The sequence below is a fragment of the Ranitomeya variabilis genome, chromosome 3 (genome assembly GCF_051348905.1).
Source record: "Ranitomeya variabilis isolate aRanVar5 chromosome 3, aRanVar5.hap1, whole genome shotgun sequence".
NCBI classification, from domain to species: Eukaryota; Metazoa; Chordata; class Amphibia; order Anura; family Dendrobatidae; genus Ranitomeya; species Ranitomeya variabilis.
Window position 1 is genome coordinate 48,737,686 of NC_135234.1, and position 25,548 is coordinate 48,763,233.

Consider the following 25,548-nt stretch of genomic DNA (forward strand, 5'->3'; position numbering starts at 1 on the left):
TTTCTCTGGCAGGCACACATGATTAATACTGTATTCCGGCTGTCCATTCATTGTCCATGTGCCTGTCAGAAAAAGTTCTGCTCTCCAGAAACACTATCAATGCTTCATTCTTGAGTTTCCCATATAGGTTTTCCAATATGTTCCTTGCATTAGCACATATTATTTTCCCACTTTTTACACCCTAAAGGGTTCACTAATTCATTCATTGTCCTAGTCCCTATTCCTATATTTGTAGTGTTGTATCTGGTTTTCCAGTTTTTAAACATTCCCACACTCTACCCTCCATCAAAATATTTTTTATTTATTTGTATATTAGTACTCACACACCATTTTTTACGGCCCCCTTATTATTCATTTATCCCTTTAAAATATCTTCATCCATTTATATCTGTATCTCTAGTCCACAAACATAATCCTTGTTAAACGTATTCTTCCTTTATCATTCCCTCCAGTATTGACTCTACTGCGCATGCACAGTTGCTATACGTCCCTTCATTCCCTCGGTATGTCCAGAAGTTTTACCGCGCATGTGCAGGTTCCGTACGCACCCTCTGACTTCCAGAGGTGCCGACCCACGTGACCGCATCATAATTTTCTTCTTTTTATGATATATTCTGGTTAATTTTACTTTATTAACCTGGTGGATTTGTGCAGTGCTATCCCCTTTCTTAGTCTGGTGGTTTCAAAACCCCCTCCCCCCTTTTTTGGTGTCTTTTTGTCGTATTTACTCTTATTTTAAAATATTTTTAAATAAATTCATTATTTTTAATACTATTCTTTCTTCTCTTCTTTTCTTCTGTGTTATTCCATATTTGAATATGCAATTGCTGTATTTTTGAAGTGACTGCAGCCTATTCTAATTAGGACTATGGGAATAATAACATGTATACATTTACAGAATCATATACTTGTACACACTCATACATATATTACATACATACACATGCTTTCTCACATGGTTATTAATAGAGGGTTGGGCACGGCCAAACCCATAAATCTCTCTCTTCAGTTTCCTCTGTAATTAATCTGTCTGGCAACTGTAAATCTCACTTGTAGTGTTAATCTTTCAACGGCAGATGGCAGTTTTACATACAGATGAGCTGGAAGGGGCGAGTGCAGTTTTAAAGGGAATGTACTGTTGAAAATAAGCTACTCCCTAGAATGCCGTCACAAATCTACGCTCTTGCGTAATAGGGCAAATCATATGGAGAAACTCACATAAATAACTTTTACAAGTTTATTTCAAAATTGCAAAATAAGTTATGAATAATGCACAACATTTTAATTATAATTATTTGTAGAATGCACCAAAAAACATTTTTTTTTCCAAATTTCAAACAAAGATATGAAAAACACACAAATGTATATAAATCTAGAGTAAACTAGCTGCAGCTACATTTCTTTTCTAACTTTTTCTTTTCAATTTTATTGGTCTTCCAAACAATTTTCACATGTTATCTTTTCTGAAGAATGTTCTTTACAGACATTTTCCCCACTAGTGGTACAATAGCGCTCAGTTTTCCTCTCTAAGTTTCTTGGACAAATGAAACAACGCTTTTGTTTTCTTTCTCCTGGCCCTGGAATATCCTGAAACTGTATGCCACACCGTTTCATTGCTTCTTTAGTTTGCTTTGGCAAGCATTTCATGTTGCTTCGCTCTATCATGTGCGGCATTACAAGTTCAAGGCAAAGGTCCTTCAAGAATAGGTGTCTCCTGTCCTACCTCCTTGCATAGAATTCTGGATGAGTTTCTGTATAAATAATGAATGAATTCAAGCATATTTGAAAAAATTACTACAGGCCAACGTCTTGTTTGCCTCTTGCATGAATATTCTCCCACCATTTCATCCAATTTTGTCTACACCTCCTTTAGTTTTATTGTAATACAGGATGATTTCTGGTTTCAATTTCCTGTCATTGCTGTCAATACTGCAATCATAATGCATGGTACCGAGTAATAGAACGGATTTCTCCTTCGCTTTGTAAGACACCAGTGTCACTTTGTTATTGAATCCAAAGACACTCTCATAAAGTGCTTGCTGTGGACTGTGTTTCAATGCTTGAGGAATTTCTCATCGGTTTGGCTTCGTAGTACCAACAAGTGTAACAGCTTGTTCAAACAGAAAACTGCCTAGTGCAACATTGGTTAAATAATTGTAAATGGTAATGTTTCTACCTGAATTGTATATGGGTACAGCAAGTGTTTTCACAATCTCAGACCCTAGATCCTTCTGTACTGGTGCATCAACTTCTTTGGCACAGTACATAAGCCCATTTATGCCATAATAATTTGCAGAATCACACATCCAGAAGATTTTTATTCCATACTTGGCTGGTTTACTGGGCATGTATTATATGAACTTGCAACGTCCTCTGAATGGTACAAGTTGCTCATCTACTGTAACATCAGTACTAGGATTGTAAAGTTTGGTGCAATTTTTGATAAATATGTTCCAGATATAACTGATAGGGGCTAATTTGTCTGTTTGGAACCTCGCTGCACGATTTCACTTATCTTCAAATCGAATGTTTCTTCTAATTTCTTCATATCTGTCCACTGCCATTGTCGCTTTATAGTGTGGATCAGAAAGTGGGTCCAGAAATAATTCTCTGATTGGAACATCATATGAAACAAAGAGACTGAAAATGAGTCAGACTTCCTCCCAAACTCCTATATTTACAGGTCCTTCAGCAATTAGCTCACAGTGTATGCTGTTCTCAGCACTCTCCACACAGCTCATTACTGTGTTCAGAAGGACCTGCGATGACGTCATGGCCTTATCACTCCCTCCCAAAATCCTCACATGGCATGATCCACCCCCTGGCCCCACCACCCGCAACCCTGACTACAAATAAAGTAACTTGAGACACAAACACTGCTGAGTACATGATAAAAATAGCAGGGGCCTAAAAAGTCCCCGTTCCCTGCAGATATGGTTTTCCCCAACACAGCATTTGCTACACCACAATGCCTAACAAAAAATTATATGAACAACTGGATATTACCAACAACGACATACTTGAGGAATACCTAGAGTTTCAAAATTCTAACTAAAGTAATTTTGCAGATAATAGCAACAAAGTAAGCACCAGGGCCTAAAAGGCCCCCGATACGCATTCTAGTGTTAAAATAAAATCTAGTTTTTGTGCTATATGTACTGTATGTTTTTAAAAAATGTTTTCAATTTTTTTATATCACAATTATTAAAAAAAAAAACTAAATTAGTAGTCTTGCAATTTTCACCCTGGCAACTAGGGCTAGATTCCTACTTCCTATAGTTTTAGCAATGGTTTTCTGCAGGCTCCTATCATCAGAGGTAGGTTTATCATGACAGGTGACACGTCTATACACATTTGATAACACATTATCCATCAATCCCTATAGAGGATGTCACACATTTCCCTCCTACCCAACCTGTACAATGAACTTTTCACATTCTCATTAGATATTTCAGTATAATAGATAGGGTCTGAGTCAATCTATTGCTGCTAATGTGTTATTTCCTGAAACAACCGGAAGTAAGATCTAAAAAAAAACCCAAAGTGAACAGTGTGAAAATTGCAAGATTTCTCATTTTTATTTTTTAATAAAGATTGTGATATGAAAAAAAACTTGATGCCAAAGTTTTTTTAATAAATACATTTAACATAAAAATCAGGTCTAAACAATAGTTCAGCTTCTGATGACATAACTTTTAAGCCATCTACTGACCTCCCTAAATCTGGCATTTCCCTCTCCGTGGGTGGCACCATAATAACACCCAGGCAGCAGGCGCGCTGTCTGGGTGTTATGTTTGACACCAATCTTTCCTTCACATCTCATATACAGTCTCTTGCCTGGTCTTGCTGCTTACACCTAAAGAACATCTGTTGAATCTGTCCATGTCTCATCATGGAAACAACAAAAACCCTCACTGTTGCCCTGATCCACTTCCGCCTGGACTACTGCAATGCTCTATTAATTGATCTCCCCCTCACCTGACTTCCCCTCTTCAGTCCATCCTTAATGCAGCAGCCAGGGTCGTCTATCTGGCTAATCGGTAATCGGACACCTGCGCACTGTGCCAGTCATTGCACTGGATGCCCAAACATTATAGGATCCAATTTAAACTGCTTGTTCACTTCTCACCCACAAAGCTCGCTACAGTGAGGCCCTCTACATCTCCTCCCTCATTTCTGTTTATCGACCTAACCGATTGTCCGCAAATGACTTTTGACTAACATCTGCACTAGTCCATACCTCCTACTTCCGGATCCAAAACTTCTCATGAGTTGCACCAATCCTCTGGAATGCTCTACCTAGTAGTGTAGCTACCGAGGGGCAGAGGGGGTGGTCGCCTGGGCCCCGCTCTCTGAGGGGGCCAATGTATCGCTCTGAGCGGGGTACTCAGGTCGCCGGGCAGCATGGGATTCTGGAGGTCTCAGGATGGCGGCGGTGCCCAGTGCCTGTGCTCTGGAGACAGTGAAACAGGAATTACAAATAAAAAAATAAATAGGAAAACAAAAATTAGGAAAAGGAGATTGTGATGCCAGTTGGAGTGTTTGGCTGTAATATGGCCGGCACTGCAGATGATCCCTGGGGGGTAGGAGATGATGGCAGTGCAGGTGATTAACCCCCTCCAACTAGGACTGGCCCCCAGGGGTAGTGATAGAAGTAGATGGTGCAGAGTAATAAGGCAGGAGACAGGGAAAGTCACTTTACCATTTACTGAAATCCAAATATAGGTGCTTTATATTATGAAGAGTCTGCTATAGGGGGCTGTTATAATACTATATAGAGTCTGCCTATGGGGCTGAATTATACTATATAGAGTCTGCTTATGGGGGGCCCACTCAGAATCCCCCCCCCCCCCGAATCAAAACCCTAGCCACGCCTCAGGTACAGTTTTAGGTGCTCCCTAAAAACACATCTGTTTAGAGCGACCTATCACGTTCCCCAATCAAAGTCCTTTTATATATATAGCCCATTCACTTTCTCTGAACATAATTCTCCATCAAACTCTACCGCACCCAAAAGCACCACACTGTTGTGAATTCTGTTTTTGGGCTCCCTCTGGTGGTTACTGGTGGTACTGGCTGACTTTTGTCTTGCACCTGTTCCCATCAGGAAACTGGGAGTTTCCTATTTAGTCTGGCTTCTCAGTCATTCTAGTGCCGGCAAGCAATGTTACCAGAGCACCTCTGTTGCTTGCTACCTGCTCCAAGTCTGCAATTCAGCTAAGTTGGATCTTTGGCATTTTTTGTGTTTGTTTGTCCAGCATGCATTTATATTTCTCTTGCTGCTGGAAGCTCTAGTGATCTGAAATTACTACTCCGGTGTCATGAGTTGATAACGGAGTTAAAGTAATTTCAGGATGGCTGTTTAGGGTTTTGAGGTGACCGCGAAGTCCTCTTTTGTATTTTCTGCTATCTAGTCAGAGGGCCTCTCTTTGCTGAATCTATATTCATACTGCGTACGTGTTTTCCTCTTACCTAACCGTTATTATATGTGGGGGGCTACTATCACTTTTGGGGTTTCCCTGGAGGCAAGCCAGGTCTGTGTATTCCTCTACTAGGGGGTAACTAGATCTCCGGCTGGTGCGAGGTGTCTAGGGATAATCGTAGGCACACCCCCTGGCTACTATTAGTTGCGTGTTAGGTTCAGCGTCGCGGTCATCTGAGATTCCAGCATTCCTAGAGCTAGTCCGTTTTTGCCTGAGTCCCTGCCATTGGGAACCATGACAGTATTGCCGGCCGCAAATGTATTAAAGGTATTGGCTGAAGAAAGAGAGAAAAGAAGAAGTTTCTGACACTTTTTTTTTTTTTTTTTTTTTTACTCAGAAGTTCTGTCTAGCCATAATTGCAATCTGCTGCTTTCTTCTCTCCTCTTAACCCCTGAATGGCTCAGATCTCAGCTGTTGAGAAATGGATATCCAGAGTTTAGCTACAGGCCTGAGTGCTCTTGCTTCTAAGGTTCAAAATATCCAAGATTATGTTATACATGCTCCTATGTCAGAACCCAAGATTCCTATACCTGAGTTCTTTTTTGGAGATAGATCTCGTTTTTTGAATTTTAAGCACAATTGTAAATTGTATCTTTCTCTGAGATCTCGCTCCGCTGGAGACTCTGCTCAGCAGGTTAAAATTGTGATTTCCTTGTTGCGGGGTGACCCCCAGAATTGGGCATTTGCATTGGCACCAGGGGATCCTGCGCTGCTTAATGTGGATGCGTTTTTTCTGGCACTGGGGTTGCTCTATGAGGAACCTAATTTGGAGATTCAGGCTGAAAAGGCCTTGATAGCCCTCTCTCAAGGGCATGATGAAGCTGAAATATATTGTCAAAAATTTTGAAAATGGTCTGTGCTTACTCAGTGGAATGAGTGCGCCCTGGCGGCGAATTTCAGAGAAGGTCTCTCTGACGCCGTTAAAGATGTCATGGTGGGGTTTCCTACACCCACAGGTCTGAATGAGTCCATGACTATGGCTATTCAGATTGATCGGCGTTTACGGGAGCGCAAACCTGTGCACCATTTGGCGGTGTCTTCTGAGCAGGCACCAGAGATTATGCAATGTGATAGAATTCTGTCCAGAGGTGAACGGCAGAATTATAGGCGCAAAAATGGGTTGTGCTTCTACTGTGGTGATTCTGCTCATGTTATATCAGCATGCTCTAAACGCACAAAAAAGGTTGATAAGTCTTTTGCAATTGGCACTTTACAGTCTAAGTTTATTTTGTCTGTAACTTTGATCTGTTCATTATCATCTATTACTGTGGATGCCTATGTGGATTCTGGCGCTTCCTTGAGTCTTATGGATTTGTCCTTTGCCAGACACTGTGGGTTTAGCCTAGAGCCTTTGGAAGTTCCTATCCCTCTGAAGGGTATCGACTCCACACCATTGGCTAGGAATAAACCACAATACTGGACACAAGTGACTATGTGTATGACTCCTGACCATCGGGAGGTGATTCGCTTCCTTGTGTTGCATAACTTGCATGATGTCTTAGTGCTTGGATTGCCATGGTTGCAAACTCATAATCCAGCCCTTGACTGGAAAACAATGTCTGTGTTAAGCTGGGGATGTCAGGGGGCTCATGGGGAAGTACCTTTGGTTTCCATTGCTTCATCTACTCCCTCTGAAATTCCGGCATTTTTGTCTGACTATTGTGATGTTTTTGAGGAGCCCAAACTTAGTTCTCTCCCCCCTCACAGGGATTGTGATTGTGCTATAGACTTGATTCCGGGCAGCAAGTTTCCCAAGGGTCGTTTGTTTAATCTGTCTGTGCCTGAGCATGCTGCTATGCGGGAGTATATTAAGGAGTCCTTGGAAAAGGGACATATCCGTCCATCCTCATCCCCTTTAGGAGCAGGTTTTTTTTCGTGGGTAAAAAAGATGGCTCCCTGAGGCCCTGTATTGATTATCGCCTGTTGAATAAGATTACAGTCAAATACCAGTATCCTTTGCCACTATTGACTGATTTATTTGCTCGTATTAAAGGGGCAAAGTGGTTCTCTAAGATTGATCTTCGGGGTGCGTATAATTTTGTGCGGATTAAGCAGGGAGATGAGTGGAAAACTGCATTTAATACGCCCGAGGGCCATTTTGAGTATTTGGTAATGCCTTTTGGTCTTTCTAATGCTCCTTCAGTCTTTCAGTCCTTTATGCACGATATTTTCCGTAAATACCTGGATAAATTTATGATTGTGTATTTGGATGATATTTTGATTTTTTTGGATGACTGGGAGTCGCATGTTCAACAGGTTAGGAAGGTTTTTCAGGTTTTGCGGGCCAATTCTTTGTTTGTAAAGGGTTCAAAGTGTATTTTTGGGGTTCAGAAGATCTCCTTTTTGGGGTATATTTTTTCCCCTTCTTCTGTTGAGATGGATCCTGTCAAGGTTCGGGCTATTTGTGATTGGACGCAGCCTACTTCCCTGAAGAGTCTTCAGAAGTTCTTGGGCTTTGCTAATTTCTATCTTCGATTTATAACTGGGTTTTCAAGTGTTGCTAAACCTCTGACTGATTTGACTAAGAAGGGTGCTGATGTTGCCAATTGGTCCTCTGCGGCTGTGGAGGCCTTTCGGGAGCTTAAGCGCCGCTTTTCTTCTGCCCCTGTGTTGCGCCAGCCTGATGTTTTGCTCCCTTTTCAGGTCGAGGTTGATGCTTCCGAGATTGGAGCGGGGGCGGTTTTGTCGCAGAGAAGTCCCGATTGCTCAGTGATGAGACCAGGTGCATTCTTCTCTCGAAAGTTTTCGCCCGCCGAGCGAAATTATGATGTCGGTAATCGGGAGCTCTTGGCTATGAAGTGGGCATTTGAGGAGTGGCGTCATTGGCTTGAGGGTGCTAGACATCAGGTGGTGGTCTTGACTGATCACAAGAATCTGATTTACCTTGAGTCTGCCAGGCGTCTGAATCCTAGAAAGGCGCGCTGGTCGTTGTTTTTCTCCCGGTTTAATTTTGTGGTTTCATACTTGCCGGGTTCAAAAAATGTGAAGGCAGATGCCCTTTCTAGGAGTTTTGAGCCTGACTCCTCTGGTGATTCTGAGCCTACGGGTATCCTTAAGGATGGGGTGATTTTGTCTGCTGTCTACCCAGACTTGCGACGTGCTTTGCAGGAGTTTCAGACTGATAGGCCTGATCGTTGTCCGCCTGGGAGACTGTTTGTTCTAGATGAATGGACCAGTAGAGTCATCTCGGAGGTTCATTCTTCTGTGTTGGCAGGTCACCCTGGAATTTTTGGTACCAGAGATTTGGTGGCCAGGTCCTTCTGGTGGCCTTCCCTGTCTCGGGATGTGCGTGCCTTTGTACAGTCTTGTGATGTTTGTGCTCGGGCCAAGCCTTGCTGTTCTCGGGCTAGTGGATTGTTGTTGTCCTTGCCTATTCCGAAGAGGCCGTGGACGCACATCTCTATGGACTTTATCTCGGACCTCCCGGTTTCTCAGAAAATGTCCGTCATTTGGGTGGTGTGTGACCGTTTTTCTAAGATGGTTCATTTGGTACCCTTGCCCAAATTGCCTTCTTCATCTGAGTTGGTTCCTTTATTTTTTCAGAATGTGGTTCGTTTACATGGTATCCCGGAAAACATCGTTTCTGACAGGGGGTCTCAATTTGTGTCTAGGTTCTGGCGAGCGTTCTGTGCCAGGATGGGCATTGATTTGTCTTTTTCGTCTGCATTCCATCCTCAGACTAATGGCCAGACGGAGCGAACTAATCAGACCTTGGAGACTTATTTGAGGTGTTTTGTGTCTGCTGATCAGGATGATTGGGTCGCCTTTTTGCCGTTGGCAGAGTTTGCCCTCAATAATCGGGCCAGTTCTGCCACTCTGGTTTCTCCTTTCTTTTGCGATTCAGGGTTTCACCCTCGTTTTTCATCTGGCCAGGTGGAATCTTCGGATTGCCCTGGAGTGGACACGGTGGTGGATAGACTGCACCGGATTTGGAGTCATGTGGTGGACAATTTGAAGTTGTCTCAGGAGAAGACTCAGCAGTTTGCTAATCGTCATCGTCGTGTGGGTCATCATCTCCGTGTTGGAGACTTGGTTTGGTTGTCTTCTCGTTTTGTCCCTAAGAAGGTCTCTTCTCCTAAGTTCAAACCTCGGTTCATAGGTCCTTATAGGATTTTGGAGATTCTTAATCCTGTATCTTTTCGTTTGGACCTTCCAGCATCTTTCACCATTCATAATGTTTTCCATAGGTCGTTGTTGCGGAGGTACGAGGTACCGGTTGTTCCTTCTGTTGAGCCTCCTGCTCCTGTGCTGGTGGAGGGTGAATTGGAGTATGTTGTGGAGAAGATTTTGGACTCTCGCGTTTCCAGACGGAGACTTCAATATTTGGTTAAATGGAAGGGATACGGTCAGGAGGATAATTCTTGGGTGACTGCCTCCGATGTTCATGCCTCTGATTTGGTTCGCGCCTTTCATAGGGCGCATCCAGATCACCCTGGTGGTTCTCATGAGGGTTCGGGTTCGGTGCCCCCTCCTTAAGGGGGGGGTACTGTTGTGAATTCTGTTTTTGGGCTCCCTCTGGTGGTTACTGGTGGTACTGGCTGACTTTTGTCTTGCACCTGTTCCCATCAGGAAACTGGGAGTTTCCTATTTAGTCTGGCTTCTCAGTCATTCTAGTGCCGGCAAGCAATGTTACCAGAGCACCTCTGTTGCTTGCTACCTGCTCCAAGTCTGCAATTCAGCTAAGTTGGATCTTTGGCATTTTTTGTGTTTGTTTGTCCAGCATGCATTTATATTTCTCTTGCTGCTGGAAGCTCTAGTGATCTGAAATTACTACTCCGGTGTCATGAGTTGATAACGGAGTTAAAGTAATTTCAGGATGGCTGTTTAGGGTTTTGAGGTGACCGCGAAGTCCTCTTTTGTATTTTCTGCTATCTAGTCAGAGGGCCTCTCTTTGCTGAATCTATATTCATACTGCGTACGTGTTTTCCTCTTACCTAACCGTTATTATATGTGGGGGGCTACTATCACTTTTGGGGTTTCCCTGGAGGCAAGCCAGGTCTGTGTATTCCTCTACTAGGGGGTAAGTAGATCTCCGGCTGGTGTGAGGTGTCTAGGGATAATCGTAGGCACACCCCCTGGCTACTATTAGTTGCGTGTTAGGTTCAGCGTCGCGGTCATCTGAGATTCCAGCATTCCTAGAGCTAGTCTGTTTTTGCCTGAGTCCCTGCCATTGGGAACCATGACACCACACATACTGGCTGGTGACTACCTCATGCAGCCTTTATCTACCCCCCATTTCCTCAAGATGACTGGACTATTGTTGTAAATAAGCACCTGTACTTTGTATCTCCCCCACCTCATTGTAAATTGTAAGCTCTCAGGGTCATCATTATTTTTGCCTTAATTATTGTATTATCTTTAATGTTGTTACTTATGACTGTTGTGTATGAACTGTTGAATTGTGAAGCTCTCCAGATTATGTTGACTCTATACAAATAAGGATTAGTATTATTATTAGTGATAAGCGGATATACTCGTTACTCGAGATTTCTTGAGCACGCTCGGGGGTCCTCCGAGTATTTTTTAGTGCTCGGAGATTTAGTTTTTCTTGCCACAGCTGAATGATTTACATCTGTTAGCCAGCATAAGTACATGTGGGGATTCCCTAGCAACCAGGCAACCCCCACATGTACTTATGCTGGCTAAGGCTAGTTTCACCCTAGTGTTTTGAGGAGCTGCGGAGGGCTGTGGACTTCCTCCGTGAAGCCCCGCCCTCAGCCGCACCTCCACCACTAGCTCTGCCTACTTCTGCATGCAGCCTGCGTACCTATCTTTAACATTAGGTACGCAGGTCGTGCGGCTGTATGCGGATGCTTCCGCATGCGTTGTTTTGACGATGCAGAGAAAAAAAGAAATTGCAACCAGCTGCGTCCTACGCTTGTCGCCGCATCGTCAAACCGACGATATTCTGGCCCAAGTTGAATAAACTACAGTCCGCAGTTCTTTTGGATTCTTAGTTTTTTTAACAGAACAACATGCTTATGTCACTCCACAAATTCTCAATCGAATTTTGGTCTAGGGATTGGGCTGGCCACTTCATAACATCCATCTTGTTGGGCTGGGAGAAGCACGTTGCCCGCTTGCTGGTATGCTTGGGGTCGTTGTCCGGCAGGAACACCTATTTCAAATTAATTTCTTCAGCATAAGGCAACATTCCAGTATTTTAATATATTCAATGAGCGAGACTCCACAGTATGAGAAACTATGCTTGCATCTCCATGTTTTACAGTCTTCACAGTGTACTATGGCTTGAATTCAGTGTTGGAATAAGTCATCTCACGAACTGTCTGATGCCTTTAGACCCAATTAGAACAGTCTTTTATCTATCCAAAGAATGTTGTGCCACTTCTCTTTAGGCCAGTCAATGTGTTCTTTGGCAACTTATAACCTTTTCAACAAATGTCTTTTTTCAGCAATGGTACTTTATGAGTGTTTTTGTGCAAATCCTATGGGCATTGAATCCCTATTCCCACAGTGCTGTTATATGCAGTGTACCATATTCAATCTGTCTCAAAAAATGTCCTTTTGACCGAAACATTACTATTTTTGGATTGCTTTACTATTAAATCTGATATTATTTTTCTGCTACTTGATGAGTGCCAGATTCTTTCTTCACTGAGTATATGGAGTGGTATCCTATCTTGGCATTGTATTTTAAAACAGAGTGACGTACATCCTATCTATATATCCTACATAAATTTTCCCATCTCCAGTCATCTTCTTGATCAAAGTTTTTTCTTCTTCGGTATAATTTCTGGAATGATCCATTTTACTGGCTGAGCAAGGGCTAAAACCAGAAGGCACAAAACTTGCTGCCATCCTTCTTTAAATAAGGGTCATAATTGACACTTGCTTCTACATAGAATGAATTACTTCACTAATTTAACTTCATACTGCTATTCACCCCCAACTTTCATTAGATCAATCAATTACACCCAATTGTAACAGTAGAAGGAAAGGACTTACAAAGATAAAAAACGTACCTGCATCCAATTGGTCCCTGTACAGACTAGGAAAGTCCCTAACCACACAACTAAAAATGCCTCCTTGGACCTAGCTCCCTAAAAGACCATCGAGGGGTTTCTCGTATCTTCTAAGGAATTAGATGGGAGGCCATATCACAAATCCTACAAAGTGAAAGGAGAATGCGCAAGGTGACACAAGAACCCAGGGTAAGAAACTAAACACGTTCACACGGGTTAGATAGACAAAATACATAGAACCAAAAAATAAACAGGCTAAGAGAAAAAACACCACGACCTTCAAACATAAAAGAAAGGGAATGGTACTGGGAAGGAGGACTAACAGTCAGACCGCAGGAAAAGCAACTGGGGTTAATCAAGCAAGATAATCTGTAGTTAAAGAGCTGGAACTCCTAACACCATCTACATAAAAGAATAGACAGTAAAGAAAGTCAGTGAGAAGTGATTATTTAAAACCCCATCACAAAAGGACTGACCCCAAAGAGAAAATGGAAAACACCTGAAGTGAATCAAACCAAGAAAAGGAAAGCAAGAACAAAAGAACCATCAGCATTTAGACAGAGACGAATTGGGCTGCGTCTCAGCAGAGAGGGAAACAGACTATTACCAAGTTCTGAAACCAAGCCATGACACCAACTAGTAGCGTGCATGTTATGGCTGTTGATTATGTTGGTTGCCCACTACTTGTCTACACCTAGCCTTTCATTTTTTTCCCATGTTGTATGATTTTTTGCCAAAAACAGTAAATAAACACATTCGTGATACTAGACTGCTTTTATTTTGCACATTACTGCATCAGGAGAGTGGTGATGAGTCTACCTTCCTTCAGAAACAGTGTCTCTTTTTCATTGCCTGTGTCTAATATGACAGCTCAGCATCAATTTTTCTACTGAAACCACTGTAACCAAAGTCAAAAACAATTTATCTGACAAAGCCAATACATGGTACTCCTCCTTCTTGACCTGTCCTCTGCCAGTGGACCACTCCCTCTTGCTAGGCATCACAGACATAGCCCTTTCCAAGATCTCCTCTTACCTCACTAATCTCAAATCTAGCACTTGTCCCATTCCACTTTCTACTCATCCCATCTTCTATCTGAGAGTGTCTTTCAAGGCTAAGCACTGGGATTCCTACTGTTCTCCATCTATACATTTGGCCTGTAACAACTCATGTAGCCCTATTGCTTCCAGTACCATCTATATGCTAAGGATCTAAGGATCTAACTTTCTGGTCCAGATGTCACCTCTGCTGTCCAAAATCCCAGAGTATTTATCAGCCATATCCTCTTTCTTCTCACCATTCTTTAAAAAGCTGAAAGTGGGCAAAACCAAACTCATCATCTTCCCTACATGCCACTTAACCCCACTTCCAGACCTATCCATCACAGTAAATTACATCATGTTTTCCCCTGTGTCACAAGCCCACTACCTCGGTGTAACCCTTGACTCTAACCCTTCCGTCAAATCACACATCCTACCTCTTAGTAATGCCAACTGCCTCCAACTCAAATACATTCAAGGAATCAATCTGTTCCTCAACTCTCAATCACCAAAAATGTTAACACTTGCTCTCATCATTGTACTGCAACATTCTTCTGTGGCCTCCTAGCACTCTTGAATCTCTCTAGTCCGTCTTTAACACTGCTGAACGATGAATCCACCACTTCGCTAGCTACTCTTCTGCTTCTGTCATTTTCCCATCCTTTCTATGGCTTCCATTTGCCCAGTGAATTTAAGTCATGTCATTACCAAGGTTTTATGAGGCCATTCATAATATGTCTTCCCCATACATTTCCAAACTAATCTCCCGATACCTCCTCACACGTAATCTCTGGCCTTCCAAACATTTCATGCTTTACTCTGTCCTTGTATGTATGTCACCCAACAATCTTCAAGATTTCTCCTGAGCATTTCCCATCCTCTAGAATTCTTTGCCTCAACACATCAGGTTGTCTTTCTTTATTGAAATCTTCAGATACAACCAGAAAACTTATCTCTTCAGTAAAGCCTGAAGCCTGCAAAAACCCTGCTGCAACCTCACTACCAGTGGAGCAGTTCCATTCCCTTAACCCACTGTCTCCTTCTCCAAAACCCATGAGGGCAGGGCCCTCTACTCTCTGCACCAGTCTGTCTTTGTTAGTTTTTATTTTGTTTTACTCGTATTTAGTGTTGAGCGATACCGTCCGATACTTGAAAGTATCGGTATCGGAAAGTATCGGCCGATACCGGCAAAGTATCGGATCCAATCCGATACCGATACCCGATACCAATACAAGTCAATGGGACTCAGGTATCGGACGGTATTCCTGATGGTTCCCAGGGTCTGAAGGAGAGGAAACTCTCCTTCAGGCCCTGGGAACCATATAAATGTGTAAAAGAAAGAATTAAAATAAAAAATATCGCTATACTCACCTGTCCGACGCAGCCGGGACCTCAGCGAGGGAACCGGCAGCGTTGTTTGTTTAAAATTCGCGCTATTACTTGGTTACGTGAATTCCCGGCTTGTGATTGGTCAGGTCGGCCATGTTGCCGGGACGCGGACCAATCACAGCAAGCCGTGACGAAATTACGTCACGGCTTGCTGTGATTGGTCCGCGTCCCGGCAACATGGCCGACCTGACCAATCACAAGCCGGGAATTCACGTAACCAAGTAATAGCGCGAATTTTAAACAAACAACGCTGCCGGTTCCCTCGCTGAAGTCCAGGCTGCGTCGGAGAGGTGAGTATAGCGATATTTTTTATTTTAATTCTCTCTTTTACACATTTTAACATTAATGTTGTTGCGATACCCGATACCCGATACCACAAGAGTATCGGAATCCCGGTATCGGAATTCCGATACAGCAAGTATCGGCCGATACCCGATACTTGCAGCATCGGAATGCTCAACACTACTCGTATTATATCTAAATTATATGAATCTTAATTGTCTTTCCAATTATAGAGTCCTGAAATTAGTAGTGTTTATTATTATTAATAATAATAATAATAATAATAATAATACTAATAAAAACTTAAGTGAAAGCTATAATACCAAGCAGTAATTATTTTTATCATATGAATTTATAAAATTATATAGTTTTGTAAGATTATAAATACATTGATGCCTTCTTTATGACACAACACCACTCTTATCCATTTCAACTTTTAGAGAAGATTTGCAAAGAGGAGTGGACCAAAATTCCTCCTGACATGTGCGCAAACCTCATCATTAACTACAAATAATGTCTGACTGCTGTGCTTGCCAACAAGGGTTTTACCACAAGTATTAAGTCTTGTTTACCAGAGGGATCAAATACTTATTTCTCACTGCAAAATGCTAATACATTTATATAATTTAGACAATGTGATTTTCTGGATTTTATTTTTGATATTCTATCTCTCAATGTTAAAATTAGCCTACCCTTAAAATTATAGACTGTTCATGTCTTTGCAAACTTACAAAATCAGCAAGGGATCAAATACTTCTTTCCTTCACTGTAGCTGCAAAATACATACACTGAGCTAAAAATGTGTCACTGTAGGAAAATGCATGAAAACATCCTATGAAATAATCTCAGGGTCCCCTTTATTTCTCCTTTAATGCTTGTTTCCAAATTTTAAATTAAAAACATATATTTTTTAAATTGCTCTAAAAATAAATGTTTAGTGGATAATCGCTGAATGAGGCAACAGGAATCTGCCTTCCATCCGCAGCTCTAAGAATTTCTTAATAACATGTTATAATAAAGTCAATTAACTTGTTATGCTACAATGAATGCACTAATTGACTTAGTAAAAGCAGATCTGTCAGCTTATGTGCTGGAGAGCAGCAGATCCAGGTCTGTATTCTTAGAAGACAAAACATGCTGCGCAGTTCACAGCTAAAGTTGCGCCAGAGTACAGTGGACTTATAGTTATAAGTCCCGTATACTTCTAAGGAGAGCACCTCTGCCTCCTCCCTCCCCTCTTTATAGTAAGTGACATGACCGTGTACACAACAGCAATTCTAAGGCCTAATAAGTGGGGGATCAACCACTATTGGATAAATTAGACTCACTAGCATGAGTCCACTGAATTTTGACGCTGATCATTTTTGCTAAGCAGCACAACATTTTTGTACTATGTTGACTACAAATAGGGAAGAATAAAGATAAGCAACTCAACTTTGTTATCAATCAGTTTTGTTACAAATTCCCCCAAAATTTTGGATTCCAGTGAATCCAAATTTTTCTGAATTTGACTTGACTTCACTGGATTTTTGTGAGTCCTTTAAGGATGAAATTAAAAAAATACTCACCTATTGTAGGTCCTCCCTACTCTTTATAACACCTCTGTCTCATCTCCTGGTCCTTCACTTGAATCATTCCTCAATTCTTTCATTGCTGAGACCCACACAGTCACATGGGAGGCATTGCACATTGCAGGTGATGGCATAAAGAACCAGGTAAGGAACTAAGACAGGTAGGTAATTTTTTTTAACTCTTCCTTCTGCTTATTATGGTTTGGAGAGACCTCAGAACATTTTAATGACATGTAAGCCACAGTTAATTGGGATTGACAGGAAATCTGTCAGTAAAATCAACTCTCCTAAGCCATCTATATGGGCATGTAAGTCATAGGAAGCTGAATAAAATGATACCTTGACATCAGACGTCTTATTCCAGAGAAATCCACATTTTTGTTAATATGTAAATGAGCTGTTAAAATCTATAGGCTGGACATAGATCTCCTCGAGAATCTGCCTCCAGAGCTTATTTAACATTAAAGGGACCTTACCAATGTGAAACAGGTCATGACTGACAGTCTTCTCTCCTGATCTCACTGCAGAGCTGTGTGTGATTATAACTAACACAGTACAGCAGAGCTGAACCTTGTCTCTTTAAAAACACATTTATAGTTGTCTTCTTAAAGTTCTGTCGGCTCTACTGTAGTGTGATTACAACTAACAATTTTAATGGACTGAATTGAATATGTCAGGTGACTTCAGTGAATCTGTCAGAAAAAAATATTATTGGGAAATTCTATTATGTCTAGCAAAGACCTGTAGTTTATATATGATGCACAGCCCTTTACCAGTTTATTATATGAGACACATTGATAATTACCTGAATCGGGAGGTGCTTCCATCATCCCACCTATAGAGGTCTGCACAAGCACTAGTTGAAGCCATGGATTCTCGGTTCCTTGAGAGTCCGATCCAGAAATCCCCATCAGATTTTCCGGAACCTGAATTTGTGAGATTTTGCAGCATTCTTTCGATGAGTTTTTGCTCTGCTTCACTTTCAATGCTCAGAAGATGGCCTCCTTCCCCTTCACAAACCTCACGTGCCTGATGGTACCCAACCCGCGCTGTCAAGTCTTGGAAATAAGCAATTTTGTAACATGGATGTTTATAATCTGCATAACAAACCTTCCGACCTGTAATAAAAATAACAAATTTAGAATAATTGTGGAACACATTTAACATGTATTTCACTATGGTAAATCTACATTTTGTAATTTTTTCTTTACTTTTCCTTACCCACATTTCACAGATATTTTACATTGATTCTGCAGTTTGTCTAGGGCCATTTTAAAAGGCAAAAAGTTATTTATTTCCATGTTTTGTTTGAGAGAAATGCAAAAAAGTACAGTAAAATAAAGATTTAATCATGAAAAAATTGATATTTTCCTATTAGACATTGTGGGCATCATTAAGAAGAGTTTCTTGCCTGAGACCCCATCCATGATCTGGAGTAGGAAACTACTATCAAGATCTGCAATAGTCGTTATGTAATGGTACTTTTCCTGTTCCATCCTCCGTCAATAATGAATCATTTCTGAAGTTTAGTATAGATTAATCAATTCAAAAATAAGGTTGAATATGATTACAAAAAATATCTACTTCCCACCAGAAACAACACCACTCTTGTACATAAGCTGTGTCTGGTATTGCGGCTTCACACTATGAACTTCGATATAATATGTTGAAATACCGGATGAAAAGGATGGGGCAATGTCGGCAAAAAAGCCGCTAACTTTTTCTAATCTCATACAACTTTGTTTTAATTTTTTAATCAAATTAATTATTCTTTGCCATTTATAAGGATAAAAATAATATATTAGATAAAATATTTATCAGGATAAATAGTGATAGAGTGTTAACTTGGTGCAGTGTCAGGCCAGGCAATAGAAAATGAAAAAGAGAGCCCCAAGAAATAAAAAAAGTGTGGATAGTCTTGGCCTTTAGAAAGCTATTCTCTCACTGTCCTGTGGCAAGAAAAGGGTTAATAATCATATGATAAATGTCATTGATTTCGAAGCTCAACACAAGCCGGCCAAACTCTGATGTTGCCGAAGACCTTCAAACAGCTCTCTATAGAGACTTGCCTTGGTTTATATTCCTCGTTATGTTATATAGTTCATTTATCCATTCATGCACTACAAGGTACTTATACATTTTAGTCATGGTGCAGATGTATGGGAGTGGGCTCAGGAGCTGAGCCTGCTCCATACATTGCAGGGGATGGCTGTTTTATACAGCCAGCACCTGCCTCCAACATCAGTGACGGCTAGAATCAGCTCTCCCAACCAAAAAAGGTCCATAACAGCCTCATCGACAGAAAGATAAAAAATGTATGGCCCTCAGAAAATAGCAACATAACTCACTTTTTTTCTCCAAAGTTCTGAACTTTGCTTAATCATGAAACTCTCCAATCTGGTTTAATTACTAAAACTGTTATGGACCTGGTGGTTAGGTGCACCAGAAATGACCTGATAGTTAAACACGGAATCGGGACGAGCTCTGGGGAAATGGGAACTCTGCTGACCGCAAACCCTACTCCTATCAACACAACTAGAAATAGCCGTGGAGCGTGCCTGAGTCTGCCTAGACGCCTCTTCACAGCCTAAGAGCTAACTTCCCCTAAAGAAAGGAAACAAAGCCTCACTTGCCTCAGAGAAATTTCCCCAAAGGTAAAAGCAGCCCCCCACAAGTATTGACTGTGAGATAAGAGGAAATCACAAACACAGGATGAAATAGGTTTTAGCAAAGAGAGGCCAGTCTAACTAAACAGATTGAGGATAGAAAAGGGATCTTTGCGGTCAACACAAAAAGCTACAAAAACCACGTAGAGTGTGCAAAAAATACCCCCGCACCGACTCATGATGCGGTGGTGCCACTCTGCACCCCCAGAGCTTCCAACTAGCCAGATAGTTTCATGATAGCAAGCTGGACTAAGACTTAGCAAGAAAAAACATATGTATCAAATGAACAAGCAGGGACTTAGCTTGTGCTGGAGTAGACAGGTCCACAGAAAGATCCAGGAGAGATCTGAACCAGTACTAGAACATTGACAGCTGGCATGGAGTAATGATCTGAGTGGAGTTAAATAGAGAATCCAGCCTAGCCCTAAACGAGGGCAGCTGGAGAAGGAATCTCAGAACCAGCAGCTCCACTCACAGCCACCAGAGGGAGTCCATGGACAGAACTCACCGAAGTACCATTCATGACCACAGGAGGGAGTTCGAGAACGGAATTCACAACAGTACCCCCCCTTGAGGAGGGGTCACCGAACCCTCACCAGAGCCCCCAGGCCGATCAGGACGAGCAAAATGAAAGGCACGAACTAAATCGGCAGCATGGACATCAGAGGCAACAACCCAGGAATTATCCTCCTGACCATAGCCCTTCCATTTGACCAAGTACTGAAGTTTTCGTCTCCAAATACGAGAATCCAAAATCTTCTCCACCACATACTCCAACTCCCCCTCGACCAACACCGGAGCAGGAGGATCAACGGAGGGAACCATAGGCGCCACATATCTCTGCAGCAACGATCTATGGAACACATTATGGATGGCAAAAGAAGCAGGAAGGGCCAAACGAAATGATACAGGATTAAGAATTTCATAAATCTTATAAGGACCAATGAAACGAGACTTAAACTTAGGAGAAGAAACCTTCATAGGAACATAACGAGATGATAACCAAACCAAATCCCCAACACGAAGTCTGGGACCAACACGGCGACGGCGGTTAGCGAAACGTTGAGCCTTCTCTTGGGACAAGGTCAAATTGTCCACCACATGAGTCCAAATTTGTTGCAACCTGTCCACCACAGAATTCACACCAGGACAGTCTGAAGGATCAACCTGCCCTGAAGAAAAACGAGGATGAAAACCAGAATTACAAAAAAAAGGCGAAACCAAAGTAGCCGAACTGGCCCGATTATTAAGGGCGAACTCAGCCAATGACTAGAAGGTCACCCAATCATCCTGATCCACAGAAACAAAGCATCTCAGATAAGTTTCCAAAGTCTTATTGGTTCGTTCAGTTTGGCCATTTGTCTGAGGATGGAAAGCCGAAGAAAAAGACAAATCAATGCCCATCATAGCACAAAAGGACTGCCAAAACCTTGAAACAAACTGGGAACCTCTGTCAGACGCGATGTTCTCCGGAATGCCATGCAAACGAACCACAGGTTGGAAAAATAATGGAACCAAATCAGAGGAAGAAGGCAATTTAGGCAAGGGTACCAAATGGACCATTTTAGAGAAGCGATCGCAAACCACCCAGATGACCGACATCCTTTGAGAAACAGGAAGATCTGAAATAAAATCCATGGAAACATGCGTCCAAGGCCTTTTCGGGACAGGCAAGGGCAAAAGTAACCCACTGGCACGAGAACAGCAGGGCTTAGCCCGAGCACAAGTCCCACAAGAGTGCACAAAAGAACGCACATCCCGCGACAAGGAAGGCCACCAAAAGGACCTAGCCACCAAATCTCTGGTACCAAAAATCCCAGGATGACCAGCCAACACCGAACAATGAACCTCAGAGATAACTCTATTAGTCCATCTATCAGGGACAAACAGTTTCTCCGCTGGACAACGATCAGGTCTATCAGCCTGGAACTCCTGCAGCACCTGCCGCAAATCAGGGGAGATGGCAGACAGAACTACCCCCTCTCTGAGAATACCAGCCGGCTCAGGAACCCCAGGAGAATCAGGCACAAAACTCCTTGAAAGGGCATCAGCCTTCACATTCTTAGAACCCGGAAGGTACGAAACCACAAAATTGAAATGGGAGAAAAACAGCGACCAACGAGCCTGTCTAGGATTCAACCGCTTGGCAGACTCGAGATAAGTCAGATTATTGTGATCTGTCAAGACCACCACGCGATGCTTGGCTCCTTCAAGCCAATGTCGCCACTCCTCGAATGCCCACTTCATAGCCAACAACTCCCGATTGCCAAGATCATAATTACGCTCAGCAGGCGAAAACTTTCTCGAAAAGAAAGCGCATGGCTTCATTACAGAGCAATCAGAACTTCTCTGAGACAAAACAGCCCCTGCTCCAATTTCAGAAGCATCAACCTTGGCCTGAAAAGGGAGCGAAACATCTGGATGACACAACACAGGAGCCAAAGAGAAACGACGTTTCAACTCCTGAAAAGCCTCAACGGCCGCAGAGGACCAATTCACCACATCAGCACCTTTCTTGGTCAAATCAGTCAACGGTTTAACAACACTAGAAAAATTAGCGATGAAGCGACGGTAAAAATTGGCAAAGCCCAGAAATTTCTGAAGGCTCTTCACAGATGTAGGCTGAGGCCAATCATAAATAGCTTGGACTTTAACAGGATCCATCTCGATAGTAGAAGGGGAAAAAATTAAGCCCAAAAAGGAAACCTTCTGAACTCCAAAGAGGCACTTAGATCCCTTCACAAACAAGGAATTAGCACGAAGGACCTGGAACACCATTCTGACCTGCTTCACATGGGACTCCCAATCATCCGAAAAGACCAAAATATCATCCAAATATACGATCATGAATCTATCCAGATACTTTCGGAAGATGTCATGCATAAAGGACTGAAACACAGAGGGAGCATTAGAAAGGCCGAATGGCATCACCAGGTACTCAAAATGGCCCTCGGGCGTATTAAATGCTGTTTTCCATTCATCGCCCTGTTTAATACGCACGAGATTATACGCCCCTTGAAGGTCTATCTTGGTGAACCAACTAGCCCCCTTAATCCGAGCAAATAAATCAGACAGTAGAGGCAAAGGGTACTGAAATTTGACCGTGATTTTATTAAGAAGGCGGTAATCTATACAAGGTCTCAGAGAACCATCCTTCTTGGCCACAAAAAAGAACCCTGCTCCCATTGGTGACGACGATGGGCGAATATGCCCTTTCTCCAAGGACTCCTTTATATAGCTCCGCATAGCGGCGTGTTCTGGCACAGACAAATTGAAAAGTCGTCCCTTAGGGAACTTGCTACCAGGAATCAAATTAATAGCACAATCACAATCCCTATGAGGAGGTAGGGTACTAGACTTGGGCTCATCAAATACATCCCAGTAATCTGACAAAAACTCAGGGACTTCAGAAGGAGTGGAGGAAGAAATTGACAATAATGAAACATCCCCATGTACCCCTTGACAACCCCAACTGGACACCGACATTGATTTCCAATCCAATACTGGATTATGGACCTGCAGCCATGGCAAACCCAACACGACCACATCATGCAGATTATGCAACACCAAAAAGTGAATATCCTCCTGATGCGCAGGAGCCATGCACATGGTCAACTGGGTCCAGTACTGAGGCTTATTGTTGGCCAAAGGCGTAGCATCAATTCCCCTCAAAGGAATGGGATGCTGCAAGGGCTCCAAGAAAAAACCACAGCGCCTGGCAAACTCCAAGTCCATCAAATTCAGGGCAGCGCCTGAATCCACAAATGCCATAACAGAAAAGGATGACAAAGAGCAAATCAGAGTAACGGACAGAAGAAATTTAGGCTGTACAGTACCAATGGTGACGGACCTAGTGAACCGCTTAGTGCGCATAGGACAATCAGAAATAGCATGAGTGGAGTCACCACAGTAAAAACACAGCCCATTCTGACGTCTATGCTCTTGCCGTTCAGCTCTGGTCAAAGTCCTATCACATTGCATAGGCTCAGGCCTCTGCTCAGAGGATACCGCCAAATGGTGCACAGTTTTGCGCTCACGTAAGTGCCGATCGATCTGTATGGCCAAGGACATTGATTCATTCAGACCAGCAGGCGTGGGGAACCCCACCATAACATCCTTAAGGGCTTCAGAAAGACCCTTTCTGAAAATTGCTGCCAGGGCACACTCATTCCACTGAGTAAGCACAGACCACTTTCTGAACTTCTGGCAATATACCTCCGCTTCATCCTGACCCTGACACAAAGCCAGCAAAATTTTCTCTGCCTGATCCACAGAATTCGGTTCATCATAAAGCAAACCCAGCGCCAGAAAAAACGCATCTACATTACGCAATGCAGGATCTCCTGGCGCCAGGGCGAATGCCCAGTCTTGAGGGTCGCCATGCAACAAAGAAATAATGATCCTTACTTGCTGAATAGGGTCACTAGAAGAGCGGGGTTTCAGAGCAAGAAACAGTTTACAATTGTTTTTGAAATTCAGAAATTTAGATCTATCCCCAGAAAATAACTCAGGAATTGGAATTCTAGGCTCCAACATAGGATTCTGAACTACATAATCTTGAATGTTTTGTACCCTTGCAGCGAGTTGATCTACACTAGAGGACAGACCTTGAATGTCCATATCCACACCTAAGTTCTGAACCACCCAGAGTTTAAGGGGAAAAGAAAGGCAGAACACACTGCAGAGAAAAAGAAAAAAAAATGGTCTCAGAACTTCTCTTTTCCCTCTATTGAGATGCATTAACACTTTGTGGGCCAGCTGTACTGTTATGGACCTGGTGGTTAGGTGCACCAGAAATGACCTGATAGTTAAACATGGAATCGGGACGAGCTCTGGGGAAATGGGAACTCTGCTGACCGCAAATCCTACTCCTATCAACACAACTAGAAATAGCCGTGGAGCGTGCCTGAGTCTGCCTAGACGCCTCTTCACAGCCTAAGAGCTAACTTCCCCTAAAGAAAGGAAACAAAGCCTCACTTGCCTCAGAGAAATTTCCCCAAAGGTAAAATCAGCCCCCCACAAGTATTGACTGTGAGATAAGAGGAAATCACAAACACAGGATGAAATAGGTTTTAGCAAAGAGAGGCCAGTCTAACTAAACAGATTGAGGATAGAAAAGGGATCTTTGCGGTCAACACAAAAAGCTACAAAAACCACGCAGAGTGTGCAAAAAATACCCCCTCACCGACTCGCGATGCGGTGGTGCCACTCTGCACCCCCAGAGCTTCCAGCTAGCCAGATAGTTTCATGATAGCAAGCTGGACTAAGCCTTAGCAAGAAAAACCATATGTATCAAATGAACAAGCAATAACTTAGCTTGTGCTGGAGTAGACAGGTCCACAGAAAGATCCAGGAGAGATCTGAACCAGTACTAGAACATTGACAGCTGGCATGGAGTAATGATCTGAGTGGAGTTAAATAGAGAATCCAGCCTAGCCCTAAACGAGGGCAGCTGGAGAAGGAATCTCAGAACCAGCAGCTCCACTCACAGCCACCAGAGGGAGTCCACGGACAGAACTCACCGAAGTACCATTCATGACCACAGGAGGGAGTTCGAGAACGGAATTCACAACATAAAACTATACCGGTCTGTAACAGCCATAATGACCTGAAGAATCACGTTACCAAACATCAACGGCAGAAATTACATTTTTTTAATATTTCACCCATTGGAATTGTGTCTTGTTTTTCAGTGTAAAACAGTATATGGTAAAATAAATGGTGTCATTCAAAACTGCAACTCATCCCACAAACAACAAGCCCTGTAATGGCCATATGGAAGCAGAAAAGTATATCCCGAGGATTTGAAGGGCTATAACTTTAAAATGTATGGCAAAAAGGTGGGGCAAAAAAATGGGTTTAATTGTAAAAGTTCATCGTAAAACACTTTTTAATGAAATTATACTAATCAAAATTAGAAACATCTATGTTTATGCCTAAAGTTGCAGAATATCAGGTAACCAAAGGCAAAGAAGATGTTGCTGGATGCTAAAAAATATTTTGCAGCACTAAATGATGACTACTTTCTGCATTTTCGCCTGAAACGTCTACAACTGCTGCTTCCATTTCATCCATAATATCAGAGTTACCACTTGCATGGTCACTCAGTAGAACTTCTGCCTCTGAAGAAATTA

General features: G+C 42.5%; 1 protein-coding gene across 2 annotated transcripts in view; it reads right to left on the minus strand.

The window, feature by feature from the left end:
* CHODL (chondrolectin) overlaps nucleotides 1–25,548 on the minus strand; it is a 138,915-nt gene that overhangs the window by 35,956 nt on the left and 77,411 nt on the right. For both annotated transcript variants that reach the window (XM_077294015.1, XM_077294017.1), the window contains exon 2: nucleotides 17,554–17,866. In XM_077294015.1, coding sequence (XP_077150130.1) covers nucleotides 17,554–17,866 — 313 coding nt within the window. The remainder of the gene's footprint in view (nucleotides 1–17,553; nucleotides 17,867–25,548) is intronic.